The sequence below is a fragment of the Callospermophilus lateralis genome, chromosome 15 (genome assembly GCF_048772815.1).
Source record: "Callospermophilus lateralis isolate mCalLat2 chromosome 15, mCalLat2.hap1, whole genome shotgun sequence".
Lineage (NCBI taxonomy): Eukaryota > Metazoa > Chordata > Mammalia > Rodentia > Sciuridae > Callospermophilus > Callospermophilus lateralis.
In genome coordinates, this window is record NC_135319.1 from 87318653 (window position 1) to 87338183 (window position 19531).

Below are 19531 nucleotides of genomic sequence, written 5' to 3' on the forward strand. Positions count from 1 at the left end.
CTGAAGCAAGCCAGGGAACCACCATAGCAGGCGCGTCCCATGCTCACCACACAAACAGCAACACACCTGAAGAGAGCATCTCGGTTTGGCAGAGGAACTGTCACATCCACTGGGCCAGAGGCAGCCTGGATGTCTCGGTCACCTCTCATACAGCCTGTCAGAAAGTTTCATGACTAAATTACCCAATAAGAGGGTCTGTGTCAAAGTCACCCAAGCTCAGCCACCTTTGTGGCCCTCTGGAGAGGGCTAAGACCACAGTCCCTTAGGGGGAAGGGTCACCACAGCCTGAAACACAGAGTCCCCTCCCAGGACCAGTAAGTAATAAAGTTTTCCTATACCGAGGGGTCTCCCCCAAAAGCTGTCCCAAGTCCAGCAGGAAATCTTATGTGTCAAGACTATGCCTCCTGCTCACCCCACAAGACAATGGGATTGGGCAGGCAAGGGGCAACACTCAAAGACACAGAGGGCAGAGGTGGCTAGAACGGGCAGCCTGTGCCAAGGGAAACCCAGATACCACTGGGAGGGTCCAGGCCCTGCCCTCTGTCATTTGGTCAAGGACTTATTTCAAAAACCATGATGAGTTTAGACGTGCTCTTGTTTCATGAGGAGACCGTGGTGATGCTTGGGTGCTGGGGTCCAGAGCAGTCAGATCTCACCCCACATGAATCTGTGGGTGGCCCCCCAAATGCAGCTACATCACCTGAATTTAGAGGATGTGGACTAGAGTTGTCCAAGGAGGTGCCTCAAATAGAAAAGAGGGGCCAAGTAACAAAGACATCAGGTGCAGAGGTTCTCAAGGAAACTCAGAGATGGTTAAGTGGACCCTGTACCCTCAGTCCTGCTAAGTGCAGCCATAAAAATTTCTAAAGAATTCACTTATGGAAGTTGTCAGTCAGAGCAGAGCCAAGATTCAGAGGCCACATTTTGACCCATACACACATTTAATTTTCTATGGACCAAACCAAATCATTTTTTTTTTAAATAAGAGGGTTTATTTATTTTTTTAAGAGAGAGTGAGAGGGAGAGAGAGAGAGAGAGAGAGAGAATTTTTAATATTTATTTTTTAGTTATTGGCAGACACAACATCTTTGTATGTGGTGCTGAGGATTGAACCCGGGCTGCACGCATGCCAGGCGAGCGTGCTACCGCTTGAGCCACATCCCCAGCCCCACCATTGGTAAACAGATTTAATTTGCTAAAAAGAAAGCTTAAAAGATTTCTCCAGTCTTAAATTTTGTTAAAAGATACACTGAAAACCAAATTACAAAACAAACCTTCAACTCTTCCTTCTGAAAAAATTCTCCGCCAGCTGAGAACAAAACTTGACAGGAAGCAAAAGCTGTCCCCCAGACAACCCACCCAGCCAGGCTTGGCTCAAGTGTGAGTCCCACTGCTCTGTTCTGTGTCCTCCCCGCACTGAGCTTAGGAGCCCACCATCTGTCCCCCAAGTACCATTAACGGTCACTGGACTCTAAGAGTCCCCACCCATGGACACACACAGTGCCCCAAATGCATGGACTGAGTGCTCTTATTGTCATCACAGTCAAATAAAGGAAGACACACTTGAGGCAACATCACCTGCTAAGGGCACATGGTCAGCAAAGGGCAGATGCGAAGCCAAGCACTGATTCCAGAGCTGAAAGCCACCTTTGCCCTACAGGATGTGGAACTGGGTCTTCTGGTCCAAGCTCCTCTGTGATGCTGAGCAATCCCCGTATTTCCTGTACCACAGGAAGGCCCCTGTGGGCATGCAGGCTGCCTAGACCTCACAGCAGAACCTCTGTGTCTGTCAGCCTCAACTCCTGGCTCACTTTCCTCTGCATGGCACCTTGCCCTTTGTGAGGGGCTTCTCAAGCAGACTCTTGAGTAATGCTCCTAAGAACACCAGAAAGAGGGCCAGCAGGGTGAGCACTTAAGGCCCAGCGCAAATTAGGTGCAGTGAGCGAGCAGTGTTATACCCACTACCTTCTGTCTGGGAAATTCAATCATCTGACTGCCAGAGGGAGTTCAGGGAGAGAGGTTACCATGCCAGAGGGGCTCCCCTGCATTCTACATACCACTTCCCTCCCATCCAGTCCCAGGAGACAGGCTCCGTCTCCTCACCACAGCATGGAGGTGCCGGCTGCAGGACAGTCTTTCCACCTTCAAACCTGCTGAGAGGCTGATTCCAGCAGGCAGATAGAACCTCCTGCACTCCAGGCCCCTGGCCAACGTGAATGCCAGAGCAAGGGGAATTCCAGGCTCGGCAGAGGCCTCTCCCAGCTGCGCTTTGTCCAGCAGGGTGCTTCAGGCTTCAGCCAGTGGGCAGCCTGGGAAGGAGGGTGGCCTCCATGGAATGAGGGAGACAGGGCAGAAAGTGGCAGAAACCTGCATAAGCCACCTCCTGTATTCAGGGAATTGCCAGGACACACAGAGGCCCCAGAGAGGCCCAGCTCTCCAGGAGCTGGAGGCCCACCCAACAGGCCCTGCCGCCCAAATCCTGTCCTACAAACAGCAGCATGTGCCAGGTCAGCTGTCATCAGGGAGTATCCACAGTGACAGGGGTAGGGGGGTGTCCCCCCCACACACTGCTCACAGCAGGAAGTCTGCCACCTTTGCACTGGTAGACACTGGATGAAGAGGAATCATGGCATAGTGGGAAGAATAGAGGACTGAGGTCAAAGCCCATGGCATTAGGTAATGTCTCAGAGCAACAGCGCCTTCAGTAACAAAATGGGGCTGTCCCCTGGTCAGGCTGAGCTGAGAATCAGGGAAGCAAACCCACCTCCTGCCGGACACTCAGCAGGGCCCCATCAACATCTGCTGGACAAGTGTAGCAATAACAGGCCCGGAAAAAACAACTCTCCCTTCCTCTTGCCTGCCCAAACCCACCTCCTGGCAGGGGGAAGAGCCCTGATCTACTTCCCACCAGCAGGGCACAGAAGAGCAAAGGCACAGACTTGGCAGAGACCAACACCCTTTCCCCTGAGCCTGTCCCATGGGACTTCTGTACTTCCCATCCACTGTCTTGCAGCAGGGGAAGCAGAGTGTCAGCCTAAGCAGAATGAGCTGTCCACTTTCAATAAATACGGGGACCAGGAGCATGCATCAGTAGAGGAGGTCAAAAATGGCAGGGACTGCCAGAGTCACCCAAGAGTCACTGAGCACATTTTCCCCCTGACTAAAGAATTCTCAATGCTGATTCAGTTCATCTGCTATTCTATGCAAAAACAGACTGTCCCACAAGCTGGAATGAGATCCCACACCTAGAGATCTCAGGAGATCAGGGACTCGGGGAACCTAGTGTGCCCTTCTAAGCACTGGCATGTGACTTTGGGAGAGTTCCCTCACCCCTTGGGAACTGGATCTCTCTTCCAAAAGTTTTTACCAGCAGCTTTCATCAGCAGGGCAGAGAAGCTCTACTCTCCAAGGCCCTGGCTGCCCTAAACATGATTCTATGAAATATAACCCCTAGTCAGTCTCGGAAGACAGTTCTGAGCTGCCAGGTACAACCAGGTGGCTGCCAAAGTGACTCAACTGCAAATTTGGGTAAAAAGAACCAATCACTCATGGGGAAGCATCAAGATGCACCCTGGACCCAAACTGCATTTTTCCTCCCCTGAGGCCCACAATAGACTATCTGCCAAATCCCCAGGCCCCAAGATGGTGGGGAGGCAGGCCTGCAGGAGAACTGCCTGAGAGTGCACCCTGAGCAGCAGCTGCCAGAGAGAAGGTGGCTCCAAGGCACACTGAAGCCTGTGTGCTGCCCATGTCCTGGCCCAGAAGCATGACCACCTAGATGACTCCACCAGTCGTACTTCACCCAGGGATGGGTACCTTTCCTCCTTCACTGAGATGTGGTGGCAGCAGAAAATTCTAAAAGGTCTGCTCCACTCTTGCACAGGAAGGTCCCCAATCCCCTGCTAAGGAAAACCAGGAATGGTGGGGTCTATTCCAGCTCTCAGTCCTTAGTTTGGATATACAACAGAATCAATTCAGAAATCAATTCAGAGATACTGAAATTTGGGTCCTACCCTCACTCTTTGATGTTGTGATGTAATTGGTCCTGGAAGAAGTCTGGGCAAAACCTTCCCAAGAAACTCTCATATGCAGCCAACCACTGTTGTAGCTTCTAAAAACCCAGAGCACAGGGGCCCGGCCTTGCCCCATAAACTCCTAGGGACAGAAAAGACAGCAGACCCAGGCAGGCAGCCCTTCTTGAGATGGGCAGCTTCACTCTGCCCCCCAACCCTCCCCACCTTGACACACACTCACAAACCAGGACCAACCTGCAAAGAGCTATCTGTCTGAGACAGAATGCAGGGCCTCTGTTCAGTCCTGGCTAGGGCATACCAAGTTCCCCCATGCTGGAAGATATACAACTGTGTTTGGTTATTTGATTACTTCAGGCATGTAAATAAAATGTGATACTGTACAAACTTAGGGTGGCAAACACCACAACATAATTTACTTCTAGACGTCTGAATTACAAATGGAAAAGAAAAAAAAAAAAAAAAAAAAGAAGTTGGAAACCCTTTTAGCAATCTCTTTGAATGGAAAATGAAATCCGAATAAATGGTGATGCTTCTAGAGAGCTGCCAGATTTATTTCCTGTTTCCCCCAGAAGGTCACTGGCAATCATCATATTTTCTTGTGAATCTGTCTTTTGTAAGGATGAAGCAAAACATTTCAGTCTCCCCAGTTGAGGCACTGCCTTTGGTCCTGCAGAAGATAAAGAATTCAATCACTCAAAAGAAAGAAAGAAGAAAGGAAGGAAGGAAGGAAGAGCTATAGGAAAGAGAGAAGCAGAGAGAAAAAGGAAGATAAAATTTCTAAGTTTCCCTATAGTGTTAACAAGACTAAACAAAATTTATGCTTTGAGATAAAACAGAACCTAGTGCCTTTATCTTATGAACACCCAAAATGATAGCACAGCTTATAGAGAGCAAGCAGACTCTGAAGCCAGACAGCTCTAGGCAGTATTACTGGCTTCTCTGCCTTCCAGCTGTGTGGCCTTGGACCAGTTACTAGGCCACTCCGAGCCTCAGTTTCTTCAGCTTTCATTGTGGGCTGGCTTTGAGAATTAGGAGTGTATCAAAGCCCCAAGCCGAGGCAATGCCTTTAAAAACCAGTGGGTGCTGCTATGAATCCTTAAAAAATTGCACCCATTTGGGCTAAACCCTTCGGAGCCACATTATTCCAATGCAAGAGGAAAATGTTTCTTTAACAAGAGAACAAAAAGAGTGAGCAGACAAGTCATGAGTTGGCCTGCCACCACACTCTGGGCTCAAATGATTGTTTACCAACATGATTTGCCTTCTTCTTTCTGAGAGTGGCACCCTGGAAAAAGTCCTTCCAGAGACGACAGATGCCTAAGAGGTGCTCTCCTTGCAGGATTTTCCTGCGTGGTCTGGCCAAGCTACACCCATCCCCCATGCAAAAGGCAGCCTCCCCTGCAGCCCCCACAGCAGGAGAGAGGGAGAATGGTTGAAGAAGCAGGGGGTTGGGGGGGGGGGGTGCCTGTCACACTTCTCTGTAACCCCTGACGTGATGTGAAAGTCTACAAGGTAGACCCTTTGAAATGCAAAATCTTCCAGAGTCCTTCAAATGTGTTTTTATTTTCTCCGGTTCCTAAGGCTGCTTTCAGACCCACCCATCAGCATTTCCCCTCTCAATCAACCCACATTTAACAAGAAAACCAAAAAAAAAAAAAAAAAAAATTTTTTTTTTTTTAAACAAGGACATCTCTCTATTTTTCAAAAAAGCTCAAGTATCTCCAAGACCCTTCGAGGAAAAAAATTTGTCCTCAACTCCAGGTTTGGCATTCCCTCCAAGACACCCTGAAGCCCAGTTTCCTCCGGATATTTCCTCCCATGTTAAACCGGCATTGCCCCAACTGCTGCTCAGGATCTCAGAGAATTTTCTTAGAAAAGAATCCAGGTTCCCTCTGGCCAGAGTTTGGTAAGGTTAGGATAACCATCACCAAAACCACAACCCCAAACTTCCAAAGTCCAAACCTTTACCCAAAACCACATGCACAGGAGGTTTGGATTAAGTATCAAAGAAGTTACCTTAAAACAATGTTGTTTGGCAAAGAAAATTACTTTACCATAAGAAGAACCCTAGGGGACTGTAAATTGCTCTTGAATATAGACTTCAGTGGCATGGTCATTAATCATGTTAATGTAAACTGCACTAAAACAAAAATTTTCTAAGCAAGTCTCAGGGCACATCAGCATATCTAAACCTCTACTTCTGTTTCCAAAGTTCACATCCCAGCACAAAATGAAACCACTGTTAATGGAGTCAGCTATCACAGCGCAATCCTGGGCCACAGTGAAGGTGATTCGGTGTGTAGACTGAATCTTCATAGCTGGGCACCATGGTGCACACTTCCAATCCCAGTGACTGGGGAATCTGAGGCAGGAGGATGGCAAGTTCCAGATGAGCCTCAGAAACTTAGGGAGGCCTAAGCAATTAAGTGAGACCCTGTCTCAAAATAAAAAACAAAAAGGACTGGAGATGTGGCTCAGTGGTCAAGCATCTCTGGGTTCAACCCTGGTTACCACCCCCCCGCAAAAAAAAATGTATATGTGTGTGTGTATGTATATATGAATCTTCATAAAGTTAAGCAGGAAACAGTAAAAAGGAGAGTCAGTGATTTGGGGGAAAGTGTATTCATTGAACAAGTTCAAACAAACTCTCCCTGGATGATCAGGTGTTTAAAAAAGGAGTCCAGGGAGACCAGTCAACATTCCTCACAGCACCCAAGTCCCTTGCCAGGCCTGTTTTGTTGGGTGGAGGACAGGGCAGCAGCTGGACCAGCAAGGAGGAGTGGAGCCCAGCAGAGCTAAGCTGCACTGAGCCCTGCCAGAGCCAGCCATGTGCCTCCTGTTGGCAACAAACTGGCTCTTTCAAGAGAGGAGGAGTCTGACAGAAAGGACAGCTGCAGCAAAGCAGAAGCTGAGAGGCAGAGACCTCCAAAAAGCTGAGGCTGGGATTCACCTCTTAAATTAAAACAAAAACAAAAGCAAGCCACCTTTGGGTCTTGCAGGGCCTTTGGGTCTTGCAGGGCCTAATTAATCTATTAACATCTCCCCCTTGCTGGATCAATTAAAGAGAGCCCCTCCACATCTGGTTTCCATCTAAAACCGAAATTTGTATTATCAGCATATTACATAACAAATTATGCCTGCAGGTTTCTTTTATTACACATCAGAGAGGTGTGCATGGTGGTGGTGGTGATGATGGGAGTTGTGCTGATCTGAGTATTTGCTTAGTCTTTTTTTTTTTTTTTTTTTAGAAAAAGAACAAGAAATTTTCCTAACGGTGTACAATTACTCCAGTAAATCACACTGCCTGGGTAAAAAATCAAATGGCCTGAAGGTGGATCTGACACTCAAGTCTTCCGGGCCCAAGGATGGAATAGTAGATGAGAAGGGTGTGCTTTTTTTTTCTCCATATTTTTATTGATGCATCATAATGACACAGAACAGTGGGATTCATTGTCACATATTCGTTCATGCACATGATATAACAATATAAATTGGCTAATGTTGTTCCCCAGTATTTCCCTGTTCCCTTCCCTCCTCCCTCCCCCTTGTGACTTTCCTCTACTCTTCTGGTCTCCCTAAGGGTATGCTTTTTTGAAAAGCTCTGCAGACACCTTGATGCTCCTCAGCGTCCCCTGCTGCCAGCTCTCAGCACTTAAAGGCGCCCCTCTCCAGCCTCCTGAAGGAAAGAAGAGCCCCTGCTCTTTTCTGAGCTTCCATCATGGATCAGGCCCTGCTCACTGGACACACTTCAAGGACACCCAACCCACCAGGTTTTAACAGAACTAGAAGAATGGGAGGCTGGGGAATAGTGAAAGAATCAACAGCAGGGAAGAGAAAGACTAAAAGTGGGGCAGAGAAAGAGCCCAGGAAATAGGACCAGGGCTTCCTATAAAATGTCAATTAAGTTTAGCCACCGTGAAGACAGTAGGGTATTTTGGGCTCTTTCCAAAAAAACCTGATGAATTCTAAAATGCTATTGTGCACAACATACCCTAAGTTGAAAACAGAAAATAGAAAGTGTTTTAAAACATTACCAATTAAAACAGTGAAATGCTCTGCTTTGTTCTGACACAGCTGGGACAACCTTCAAGCCCACTTCTGTAACAATGACATTGCTAGCTTTTATTTAAAATTTGTCCTTAATGTAAAAATAATTGCAGATCAATCTCACCTCTGGGGAAAATAAGTCCATAGGCAAAACTATTTAAACTAGTCTTAAAATCACCTTGCTCTCTGAATGAACACTTGGGAGAAAAACCACAGGCCTTCCCTGAATCCTCTCCCTAGATTTCTTGCCTAGAATAGTGCCCTGGAAGCTGGATCAGCACATGCCTCACTCCTCAGGATGGCTGACAGAATCTAGATGCTACCAGGTGAAGTCATAGCTACCAATCTTGAACTTAGACCCAAACTGTCTTCTACTAGAAAGGGACTGTTAACTGGAACATGTAGCTGGCTGTTTGCTGTTTCTGAAGCCCATGCATGGCTAAGGGGAAAGAAAACTCCAGACCTGCAATTCAGCATCAAAACTGTAACTGAGAAAAGTTATAGTTAAGTGGATGAATTAAAATGCAACCAAAACCTGGCCCGGGTCAGGACAGTTGAGTTTCACAGACCGTCTCCTTCCTTCCCAAGTCCTCCAATCAGGTAGCATCTTTTAACCTGTAGTCCGGAATGTGGAGCAAGGAGGGATCCCCCATGCAGCCAGTGGGGACTGCTGGGAACACATATGCTAGCATGTCATTTGGAAGTCTGCTAATATGTTGAAGCAGCACAAGACGCTTGCCTGGCTTCCCAGGCCAATAAACAATGCCATTCCAACTCCTGCAGCAGTCAACAGAAAACAGTCCCTTTTCTCCACCACACAACAATTCAACAAACATTTGTTCATGTTGAACAACCGTCAGCCTGGCTCCATCTGCACCAGCTCTAGCAAGGCAAGCGCAGCGGCAGCAAGGCTGCACAAATGCCCTGCCCAGGAGCCCCGGAATGCAACCCACCGCGGGGGCCACTTTCCCAACACCACTGAGTCCGGATTGTACCGTATGGAAGACTCAGAGTGTGGCCTATAGGAGGCAGAATCTCATTCATCAAATGCAGCAAAGAGCTTTTCTTTGTTCACCATGGTACTAAGTACAGTACGTGTTAATGAACCCGGGCGGTCAGAAGAAGGAAAACCAGCATCAGAGGGTGTCTGAAGACTCAGGACCACGGCAAGCCAGCTCGCGCGACTCACCGGTGCTCCAGCACCCAGTTCCACACACAAGCATTGTTCCCCAAGTCCGCAAGGGTGGGGGAGTTGCTGGCCAAGGGCTGGGGGTGGGGGGGGGGAACTGCAAAAGAAAACACTTGGGGCAACCCAAACCGCGGACCCTCCCCAATTCTGGGTTTCTTCCCCTCATTCGTCCCTGCCCCACCAAGAGAAAGCCGGAGCGGGGAACCCGACTCCCACGGGCTTGCAAATCAAGGATAGGCAAAAATGTGACTCAGTGTGCCCGTGACTGACTGCCCTCCTCGCCATGTGCAAAAGCCACGCCGGCACGGGCGACCCCCACCCAAAAGCTCCGGTGTAGCCACCCCGCAGGCTTTGCCCTCCCAGGACAGAACGTCCTCTCCCTCTCACCCCCATCACGACCGCACCGGCTAGCCCAGCAGTCGTGGAGCTCGTCGCTGAGCGCCCGCATCCCAGGGGTGGCGGGTGCAAACTTCCGCGAACAAAAGAGTTGTCTGCAAACGATGCGGAACTTCGGGGCGAGCGGGGCCGCACGGCTACCGAGGCTCCGAGCCTTCGCTGCTGCTGCGAACCAAGACTCAAGTTGAGATGCAGAGAGGGGGCACCCGGGCCGGGGGAGCGCAGACTTTTCCGCAGCGACCAGGTTAGCCCTCCCCTTGACTACGCGCTGACAAGTCTCACGCCTGCACCAGGGGCGAGACTCGGTGCCGGCGGAAACCACCCGACTCAACGCGAACGCGAAACCAGGCGGAAAAAAAAGGAAACCAATATTAGGGGAAAGGAAAAAGGCAAGCCCAGCGCGCACGCGAGCCGGGTTCCTTCCAGCCGGCGCCAGAGCGCACAAGCAGGGACCTCTGCTCGGGGCCAGCCCCCCGAACGCCGCCACCACCCGGCCTGAGGTCGCTTACTGTGCGCAGCGGGGCGCTCCGGGAGCGGGCCCCGCACCGTCACCGCCGGCGCTCGCCAAGTCGTCCCGGCTGCCCGCCGCGCGTCTGCCGCGCGCACGCTCTCCTGCCGGCGCCGAGCGCTTTGTACCGTGCGGCTCCCGGGGAGGAGGAAATCGACTTGTCACTTCCTGAACTGTTTGCAACTCGTCCCTTTAACCCGCCCAGGCCAGGCCGCCTGCGCCCGCCGCCGCCGCGGGGCAGACCAACCGCGTCTGCGTGAACTCAGCCCAGCGCTCTGCGGGCGGCGTCGCGGGCCCCGGCGCTCGGCGGCGGCGGCGGCGTGCAGGAGCCTGGCGGCGTGCGGCGGTGGCGGCGGCGGCGGCGGCGGGCGAGTGTGCAGTGCGCGTAGCCGCCGGTGGGCGGGGAGTGGGGGTGCCGCGGCGCGCCGCCGGCGGGGGCTAGAGGGCGTACTGCGAGCTGAGCCGCGCGCCGCTTGCCGAGCTCGCGCCTACGAGGCCCCTGGACGCGGGAAGTGGCCCCAGGCCCGGGCCGCGCCACCACCGTAGCTGTCTGGTCAAGATCTCCAGGGGCCTCTCTCCCTGTCTTCCACGCACAAGCCAGAACGAAAATCCTGGGCCGCGTGGGCTTCGGACATCCAGCTTCCGGGTCGTTAGGTGTTGAGGTTGGAAAGAAACGATCGTTTCTGTGGTGTGCAGGAGGCAGGGGAGGGGGACCTCTTAGTGTTGTCACACTTAGAACTAACATAAAGTGCTAGTTTCCTAATTCGGAGCGCGACCGAAATAAAGGAATGTGTACTTCAGAAGCCTCATCCAAAATACAGGCAACTGGCGAAGGAAGGATTTGTGGTTGCTAAGCAGAGGCAGAGCATGTTTAGCTCTGTAACTTAGGATGTTGACTTAAGTTCAGGAATGTAACCCTGATAGAATAAGCAGAGTATTTTCATTGTGCAGCTCACCTGGGGGAGGGGGATTGTTTTCCTTGTGAGTGAAGCCCTAGATTTCCCATTACTCCTTCCTACTGATGGATGTTATTTTATTGACCTTGTATCCAAAACGATTTTTAAAGAGGTTTTTAAAAAAGAACTCCCTATGCCTGTTTTGTGTTCTGCTTTTGCCAAAAAAACAAAACACCTCATTACTTTACATGGATTGTGTCTGTGCCATTTGAATGGTTCTATTCATAAATCAGGAAACTTTTTCTGTTGCTTCTAGGAACATTTAATTGGTTTTAATCCAATGTTTCAATCCCAGTATCAAACATAAATGAACAATTAACTTCTTGAGCTTGTGTGCACTTGGGAAACGATTATATTTCATGACTATTGCTGAAATATTTCAGCTTGTCATCACAGTGGACCCATTCTTTTCAGAAAAGCATGAGCTAACATCTCATTTCACACTCACTACAGCTCACTCCAGTGATTCTGGTACAAGATTAGGATAAACAACAATCAGTAGAAAGGATGAGTCCATTCATTTCAAGTACACGATGTAGGATATAATCAATTCATCCAGAGAACTGAAATAAGCTAATATGCAGAATACTAAAATACTGATATCTTTACCCATAAATATAACTTTTTATTTTAAAATGTACTAAGGACAATTTTAAAAGAAACAAGTACCAAGAATGAACAAAGGAAGGCACAAGGTTAAAGCCAGAGGGCTTCTACACTTAAGGAAAAATAACAGTATTTCCCTAAAGCTATCTCATCACAGTCTCTACCAGCTCAGCCTTTCAGAGCTTTAAGGATATAGTTTAATTTGCTAACTTTTTATTAGAAGTACTAGAGTGACTCCTGCTGGCAAACATTCAGTTTATTCCTACAATTACTAGTTCATCGGTTCAACTTAAAAAACAAGATGCAGGGGTCCTAAGCCTGGAAACAATTATTGCAACCATTATTCTTTTTGCTTTCAGGATGATGTTAATCTCACAAAATTCCAAGGACGGTAGTTATGGGCACCTCCTTTGCTGTAACTCCTTCTTTCCAACCCAAAGCAGCCTGTTTTTCTGGTTCTGAGGCTTTCTTGATGTTTAGAACTAAAATTCCTGCTCAAGAAGCCAAGTTAACTTCAATGAATAGCTATTTCACATCCTCAAAGGCTAAAAATATATACATCAAGGTCTGTGTCACTTAGTCTTCCATACCATAGGCTCCCCCCACATGTTGTGATAAGTAATAAAATACCCACACTTCTTAGTACTAAATCTTCATAGTTCTTCATTTAAAAAAATCCTACCTAAAAAGGTTGTTATCCAAACTCTGAATTTTAAACTATGTAAACTGCAATCTGCGGGTGGGGGAATCTAAACTGTCTACCTTTGTTCAGTACTTACCAGTCAACCAAATCAGAACCAGATTTAGAGCATAACCAAGCACCTAAACACAAATCCACACCCCAATTTAAGAATAAATCCATAAATAATCTGAAAGCTATCACTTACTTTTCCATTATCTTTGACAAACACTAGCCTAATTAGAACATGGAACACCCTGTGGAAACAAAATTATACTTACAGTCTCCAAGACCAATATATGAGGTCCAGGGAAAAAGCACAGAAACACTGGCTCTCTTACTCCCACCATGAGAGGACTACCAAATAGAAAAGTGCTTGTGTGCATAGTATGCATCCCTTCAAAACTGCCTGGAAGATTGAAATTGAGCATCACTCTATATTAGAGAGCTCCCTCATTCCAAGTTTAAAGCTCTTAAGCAACAGGAGACAATAAGGGTGTATTTTATTAAGATAGGGTGTAACCAACTATAACTTGTATCAACAAGCTAATAAAAGTATTCACCTAAGCACATTTGTACAAAGGAGGGTAAAGGTTGGGTTCTGATATGCACTAAGGAGTGTCTGAGGCAGTTAGTTGTGTTTAATTTTATGCCTTTAGAACCAGGATAAATGTGATGTTCAAATGACAAAGAACTACGCTTTGAAGTCAGAGCTAGTGCCAGTGAATGTTCAGATGCCCCCATCAAAATCTCTCTGTACCTATGGTTTTTAAGAGCTCACCACTAAAAAAATTAGAAACTGGTTTGAGAGAATAACATACTATTCTTTGTACACTAACAAAGTGAACTAAACAAATGTCAAACACGTTATACACTGGGCCTAACAGCAGTATGCAGACGCATGTGTATTAACCCCTTTATTCAGCTTCTAAAAGCCACTGCCTCTTTGTCACAACTGTTGTATTAAAAGCCAGTCATTCACATTTCACAGTGTTCTTTCTACATCTGAAAAGATCTTTTTTCAAGCAAAACCTTTTAAAATTGCTTATAATGCATCATGGAAAGACAGACATCACCAAATCCACCTGAAATGCTTTCAAAGAGACCAGCTACTGAAAATAAGTTAGTAGAATATACTATTTTTGGAAAATATGAAATGTTTCTGTTTATAGCTAGAAACCAAAAATGAAACAATCATGGGGGCAATTTTATACAGATCTTATTCATAAAAACAAGGCCTGTATTTCCTCATCTATGTCCAGTTATAACTAATAGCCCTATCTACTATGACATACTAATCTTTCTGTTCTTTCCTGTTGTTCTTTATATCGATGAAAATTTTATCTCTGGCTTGAATCATTCATATATAGATATAGATCTCCATAGATATATATGTGTCATATATAAATACATATTATCCAGCTTATACACACATGCACACTTGTGCATATGTGTGTGCAATTTTAAACTTTTTAAAGAGGCACTTTGATTCTTGAAGACAAAATCACATTTTGATCCAAGAACTAAAAAAGCAAATTTATTTTCATTGAAAAATCACCACCACGGTGAATTTAATGATACCAATCTCACTCCTTTGATACAAAATAAGAGTTGAAAGCAGAGCATGTGAAGCCGCAAAGCTTTGTAACTGAATGTCTAGCACCATTGAGGTACCAAAGCATGCCAGCTGGGACAGCATTGTGTACCACAAAGTATGGGTTGTAAGCCTACGTCCTGAGCACAAACCCTGGTTTCCAAGTTGGCAGGTGCTGAAAACACAGCAAATGTCACGCTTGCAACTCACAGGATAGAAGAGCTCTGGGTAAAGTAAGCTAAAAGAACAGAGCAACAGTTAAAACTTATTTCAATTTCATATTACCTCTTTGTGTGCAAAGTTAATAGCATCTATTGGTGTTATGTGCTATAAGAAAACATAAGCATAAAAAGCAGACATTGAAAAGTTCATACATGGTTTAAAAAAAAAGTATAATAAAGGCTTTTCACTATCTACATTCAGTTACTGGCATATGAAAATTTGCCAAACCAGTTTTAGTATTCTAATAGTAAGGTTCAAGAGCAGAATCTCTGATGCATTTATGATCTCAAGTGGATTGTAATATCACTAAAATATGGTTAGTCATCTGTAATCTAGTTTGCCTTAGTCACGTCATCAAAAAGAGCTTTAAAAAAGTTAGACTACTTTGACATTGGTATATCTGTTTGATTTAATCTATAAAATATTTCAACTGCATCCCTAGGCTAAATGTTTATATTACCATCTTCAAATAAAATCATTTCAACTTCTTTTCTTAAATATTCTTTAGAAGAATGAACATTGAATATTTAATATTTAATATGTGAATATTTAATATTTGAAAGATGAGCCCAAACTTTGATTTTTCTGACACAAACCATTGAGCCACATCCCCAGCCCTTTTTTTAAATTTTGAGACTGGGTCTCTCTCTCTTAGGGCCTCACTACATTGCTCAATCTATAGAATTTTTTTAAAACAGGTTAAGGACTAAAGCTCTTTGGAAGTAACTAGTGAAAGCAACATCGCTCTGATCAAATTTCTATCATACCAGGCACTCTAGACACTGAGATATTCACTTCCACCAATAAAAAATTTAAAGAAAAAACAAATCTGAAAATCAAATGTTTTCAAGACTAGCATAAACAACTAGTTCACCATACTTTTATACTTAGACTGTCAGTTCCAGTATAAACTAAAAACAAATCAGATAAACTATTTAAAATATTACTCAACATCAAACTAAAAAACATCACTGTGTAAATGGCATTAACTCAATTATAGCAAAGGAAATAAACATGACTCACAGATCAAAGAAATCAAATCCGGATGAGGCAAGGTAGAAACCAATTATAAAATCTTAGCCCATTGCTTCCTAACTGGTCAGTAAAAGACTCAAATCCAACTCAACATTGAACTCTCATTTAAACCTAATGCTATTTATATAATGCACTAATAAAAATATGGGAAAAGAAAAAATAAATAAAATAAACCCAATGCTACCAAATTCCTAATGCATGATCATCTGGAGACCTCCTCTTGGGTTCCTGTTTGATGTCACCTGGAATAACATCTTGGCATTCAAATCTAATGAAGGGAAGTATACTAAATATCCTTGCCCATTTTTCAATTCATATGTATCCATATAACATTTTCTCCATCATAACTACATCTATTACTGAACAATTATTGCAAATTATCTAAGTCTGAGTGGTATTCTTAGCCACTGCTGAAACAAGTCATAAAGGATATCTGAAAATTTGGAACTGAGATATGCAGTTCCCATTCCTTAGCTAACTAAAAAGGTGTACAGTACCAGCCCTAGTTAAAACAGAGGAAGAAGGAGCTATACAGTATGATTGTTTTTAAGTTTTGAAGGGCCCACCTGTTCCAAGATTTTGCTCTCTCTTACTTATCTACCATTCCTCCTAGTATCTTCACTCAATCATACCTAGAACACAAATGCCTTTCAATATAACTGAATATTTTAAATGAGGTGGTAAAATCCCAAACAATTCAACGTATTATCCCCAGTGGAAAGAAGGGTCCTTGAAGGAAAGAATATTTGGCACTGGTGTGTGCTAGGAATCATGCTAAGCTGCTTTACATTTATTTTCTCACTTAATATTCAGAATCCTATTAGGCAAGGGCTATACCGTTGATTCTCTCCATCCCATCAAGCATGTATGGAAATGAAAACAAACCTAAGTAAGTATATATTATACAATTGGGCGCTTTGCTATTAGCTCAATAACTTCAGTTTCATTGAGGAGATAAGCAGTTATAAGGACAAATTGACAGAAGCCCACAGAGGTAGCGGGTACAAAAGGGCAGACCCAAATACTAAGACTCAAGAACAATCTCTGTGACACAAAAAGGCAGAAGTCTCAAGTCTGGGACTTCAGTAGTAAATCAGGTTATCCATGAATGTATGCAGTTGTGTGTGTTTGGGGCACAGAAAAACCGAATCAGGAAGATCCTTCAGATTATCACAATTTTCCTTAGGCTTAGTGTCTTGATCTCTCGTCTTTTTATATATAAAGTGGAAGTGGTCTAAATAAAATGTAAATTTCTAAGTTTACTGGATAAATCATTTCTATGGTCAAATGAATACAAACTGAAATATATAGCAGAGACAATACTCAACTCTAAAGTTTAACAAAGCATGCACAGAGTTTTTAAATTGAAAAATACTCATCTGGTCACTTTAAATATTTTATTACGTGTACATATATTTTTCATATACAGATATCTTGGCTTAAAAGAGCCATCAGTTACCTAACAACTCATATTTAGCTAAAAACGGAATGTTTAAGGTCCTCATACACAGTAAAAATCTATTTTGCAGGTCTTTTTCTAAACCTTGGATCAAATTCAAAGATTATGGACTAAATGTTGGTTTCCTCCCCAAATCTGTATATTGAAGTACTAAGCCCTGAAGTGATGATATTTGGAGGTGGGAACATTGTGAAGCAATTTAGGGTTAGATGAGGACCTGAAGAATGAAAATTAGTGCCCTTAAAAAAAAGAGAGATTCCTTAAAAAGAGACAGAGAGAGACATCAGTTTGTGTGCCTCTCTTTTCTCTCTCCCTCCTTCCCTCCCTCCCCCCACTAGCACATACAAAGAGGTCGCAGGAACACACAAGGATGGCAGCCACCTTCACGCCAAAGGAAAAGATTTCAGAATGGAACATACCTTGCCAGCACCTTGATACTGGAATTCCAGCCTCCAGAACTGTAAGAAATAAATTTCTGTTGTTTAAATTTCTGTCTTAAACAACAGAAATTTATTTCTTACAGTAATACAGTAATGTATTACGACAACCTAAGCTGCAGTAGCAGAGAATTTTAATATCACCAACTGAATGCTCTTTTTTTTTAAAGAGAGAGAGATGAGAGAGAGAGAGAGAGAGAGAGAGAGAGAGAGAGAGAGAGAGAATTTTTTTTTTTTTTAATATTTATTTTTTTTTTTTTAGTTTTCGGCGGACACAACATCTTTGTTTGTATGTGGTGCTGAGGATTGAACCCGGGCCGCAAGCATGCCAGGCGAGCGCGCTACCGCTTGAGCCACATCCCCAGCCCCCTGAATGCTCTTGATGTACAGAAAGAAAAACTAAAGTTCAGAAAAGGAAAGTAATTTGCATAGTCTAATCACTTGGAACCAGTTTTTTTTTTCCTCTTTCCTTTTTTGTTTTTTGTGTTTGTGTGTGTGTTTGTGTGTGTTTATAAAGAGGGGTTTCACTGTGTTGCCCAGGCTGGCCTTAAACTTGCATTCCTTTTGCCTGAGCCTCCCAAATGGTTGAGATTAGAAGGACACAACTCCACTCACGACCATCTAATATTTTTTTAATAATTTTTTTTAATATTTATTTTTTAGTTTTCAGCAGACACAACATCTTTGTTTTGTGTGTGGTGCTGAGGATCGAACCCGGGCCGCATGCATGCTAGGCGAGCTTGCTACCACTTGAGCCACATCCCCAGCTCCTAGTATTTTTTTAAATCACTTCCTTTGATATTATTAAGTTATTTTCTTTGGTAATATTAAGTAATTCTATTACTTAACCTATTTTAATTATAAAATAAATTCAACTCAATTCCAAGCTGAGAAAATAATCTAATTTATTTGTTGCAAATTATTATTCAAATGAACTTAATAAATTATCTCTTCTAGTTATAAAACATCTTTATCATACAGATTCCAATAGGAAACCTCAACTCACTAATTGAACAAATCTTTGGGAAAGACAGCTTATTTCATAGTGAAGTCCAATACTCAGAACTGCCCTGTTTAATTAATTACTTTTTAATTAAATAATAACCACAAAACTTGACATTTCCAACTACAAAGCCATGTGGAATTCTAGCCTCTCTCTTGAACAAAATATATTATCAATTTTTGACCCAAATAGCTCTCTTCATGGAATAGAGCTTTCCTATACACCCACTGGGGTCTGCAGAGGGGATAAATGGCTCAGACTTGTGTGTCTTGCTTATGACTGCTTCTCAAAAATCAACAAACATTATTCTCATTCAAAACAACAGCATAAAAGCAGTTTCACTGAAACACAAATGGACCTCAAACATTCTATTTGCATAACACAACATGTAGTTTTCACTCAGGCCTTCCTTCCAAAGCTTGCATACAGCTCTTAAATTCAGCCCAGTATGCTTTATTATATACCATATTATGATTTTCCCCATTCAGACTCCACCTAGGCTTCTTACCAATGACATAGAAAGAAAACCTAATTATCACTGCTTCGGTGCATCTAAATTTATTTCATTACCAAAATCAACAGAGTAGGAGCTAGATGCTGTCAGAGAAAGGCAGACGGATATGGAGTATAAACTGCTCTTTCCTCTACTCTTCCTCTCCAACCCCGCCCCTCAAAGTTCCACAGTTGGAAATCATCCTAACATTTTTTTAGCCAGGATGTACTAAAATTAGATGGGAACAAAGGCCTGACATTTTCACATTAGCAAAAGGGTTAGGAGGCAAATGTGAACTGGCAGCACCCACACTCATCTACACATAGCCTTTTCCTCCCAAGTCTCTCCTCTCTGAAGTAGTAAGGCATGTGACAGCAGGGTAAACACCATTTCCATTCTGCTGCCATCCCTGATAATAAACTGCTTTATCTGTAAATAAAGAGTGGTAAATAAGTTCACAGTCCCCTTGCCAACCAAAGTATTTTCATGTTTCTTTCTAAACTATTCTGATATTATCCAGGACATGCTAATTGATGGATCAGGTGTAAATGTTTATGTATTTGAAAAAACAAATACATAAAGAACAAATGGACTCACTTTTCTTAAGAAGCTTCCACAGAGCATGCACAATAAAGACTGTTCATTAAAATACTTATCATTTGCTGATGCAGTAATAACACACACAGTTAAAAAATATAAAATGGAAGAATTCACTGTTTCTTCAAAAAACAAGAAAAATAGGGGCTGGGGTTGTGGCTCAAGTGGTAGAGTGCTCACCTAGCATGCATAAGGCACTGGATTCAATCCTTGGTACCACATAAAAAAATACAGACACCACATAAAAAAATAAAAATATTGTGTCCTCCTAAAACT

General features: G+C 44.1%; 2 protein-coding genes across 5 annotated transcripts in view; both read right to left on the reverse strand.

Moving 5' to 3' along the window:
* Nucleotides 1-19531, reverse strand: part of Fam53b (family with sequence similarity 53 member B) — a 125241-nt gene that overhangs the window by 101139 nt on the left and 4571 nt on the right. Inside the window, exon 1 of one of the 3 annotated variants that reach the window (XM_077105495.1) lies at nt 10176-10507. The exons of 1 other annotated variant lie outside the window; for it this stretch is intronic. The gene's annotated coding sequence lies outside the window, so the exon portion shown is untranslated. Of the gene's footprint in view, nt 1-9657; nt 9677-10175; nt 10508-19531 lie in introns of those variants that run through there. One more of the 3 variants, XM_077105497.1, reaches the window with a different exon arrangement.
* The window catches only part of Eef1akmt2 (EEF1A lysine methyltransferase 2), a 52163-nt gene continuing 37105 nt past the window's right edge, over nt 4474-19531 (reverse strand). Inside the window, exon 7 of one of the 2 annotated variants that reach the window (XM_077105500.1) lies at nt 4474-4701. In XM_077105500.1, coding sequence (XP_076961615.1) covers nt 4517-4701 — 185 coding nt within the window. In that variant the 3' untranslated portion in view covers nt 4474-4516. The remainder of the gene's footprint in view (nt 4702-19531) is intronic. The other variant, XM_077105498.1, reaches the window with a different exon arrangement.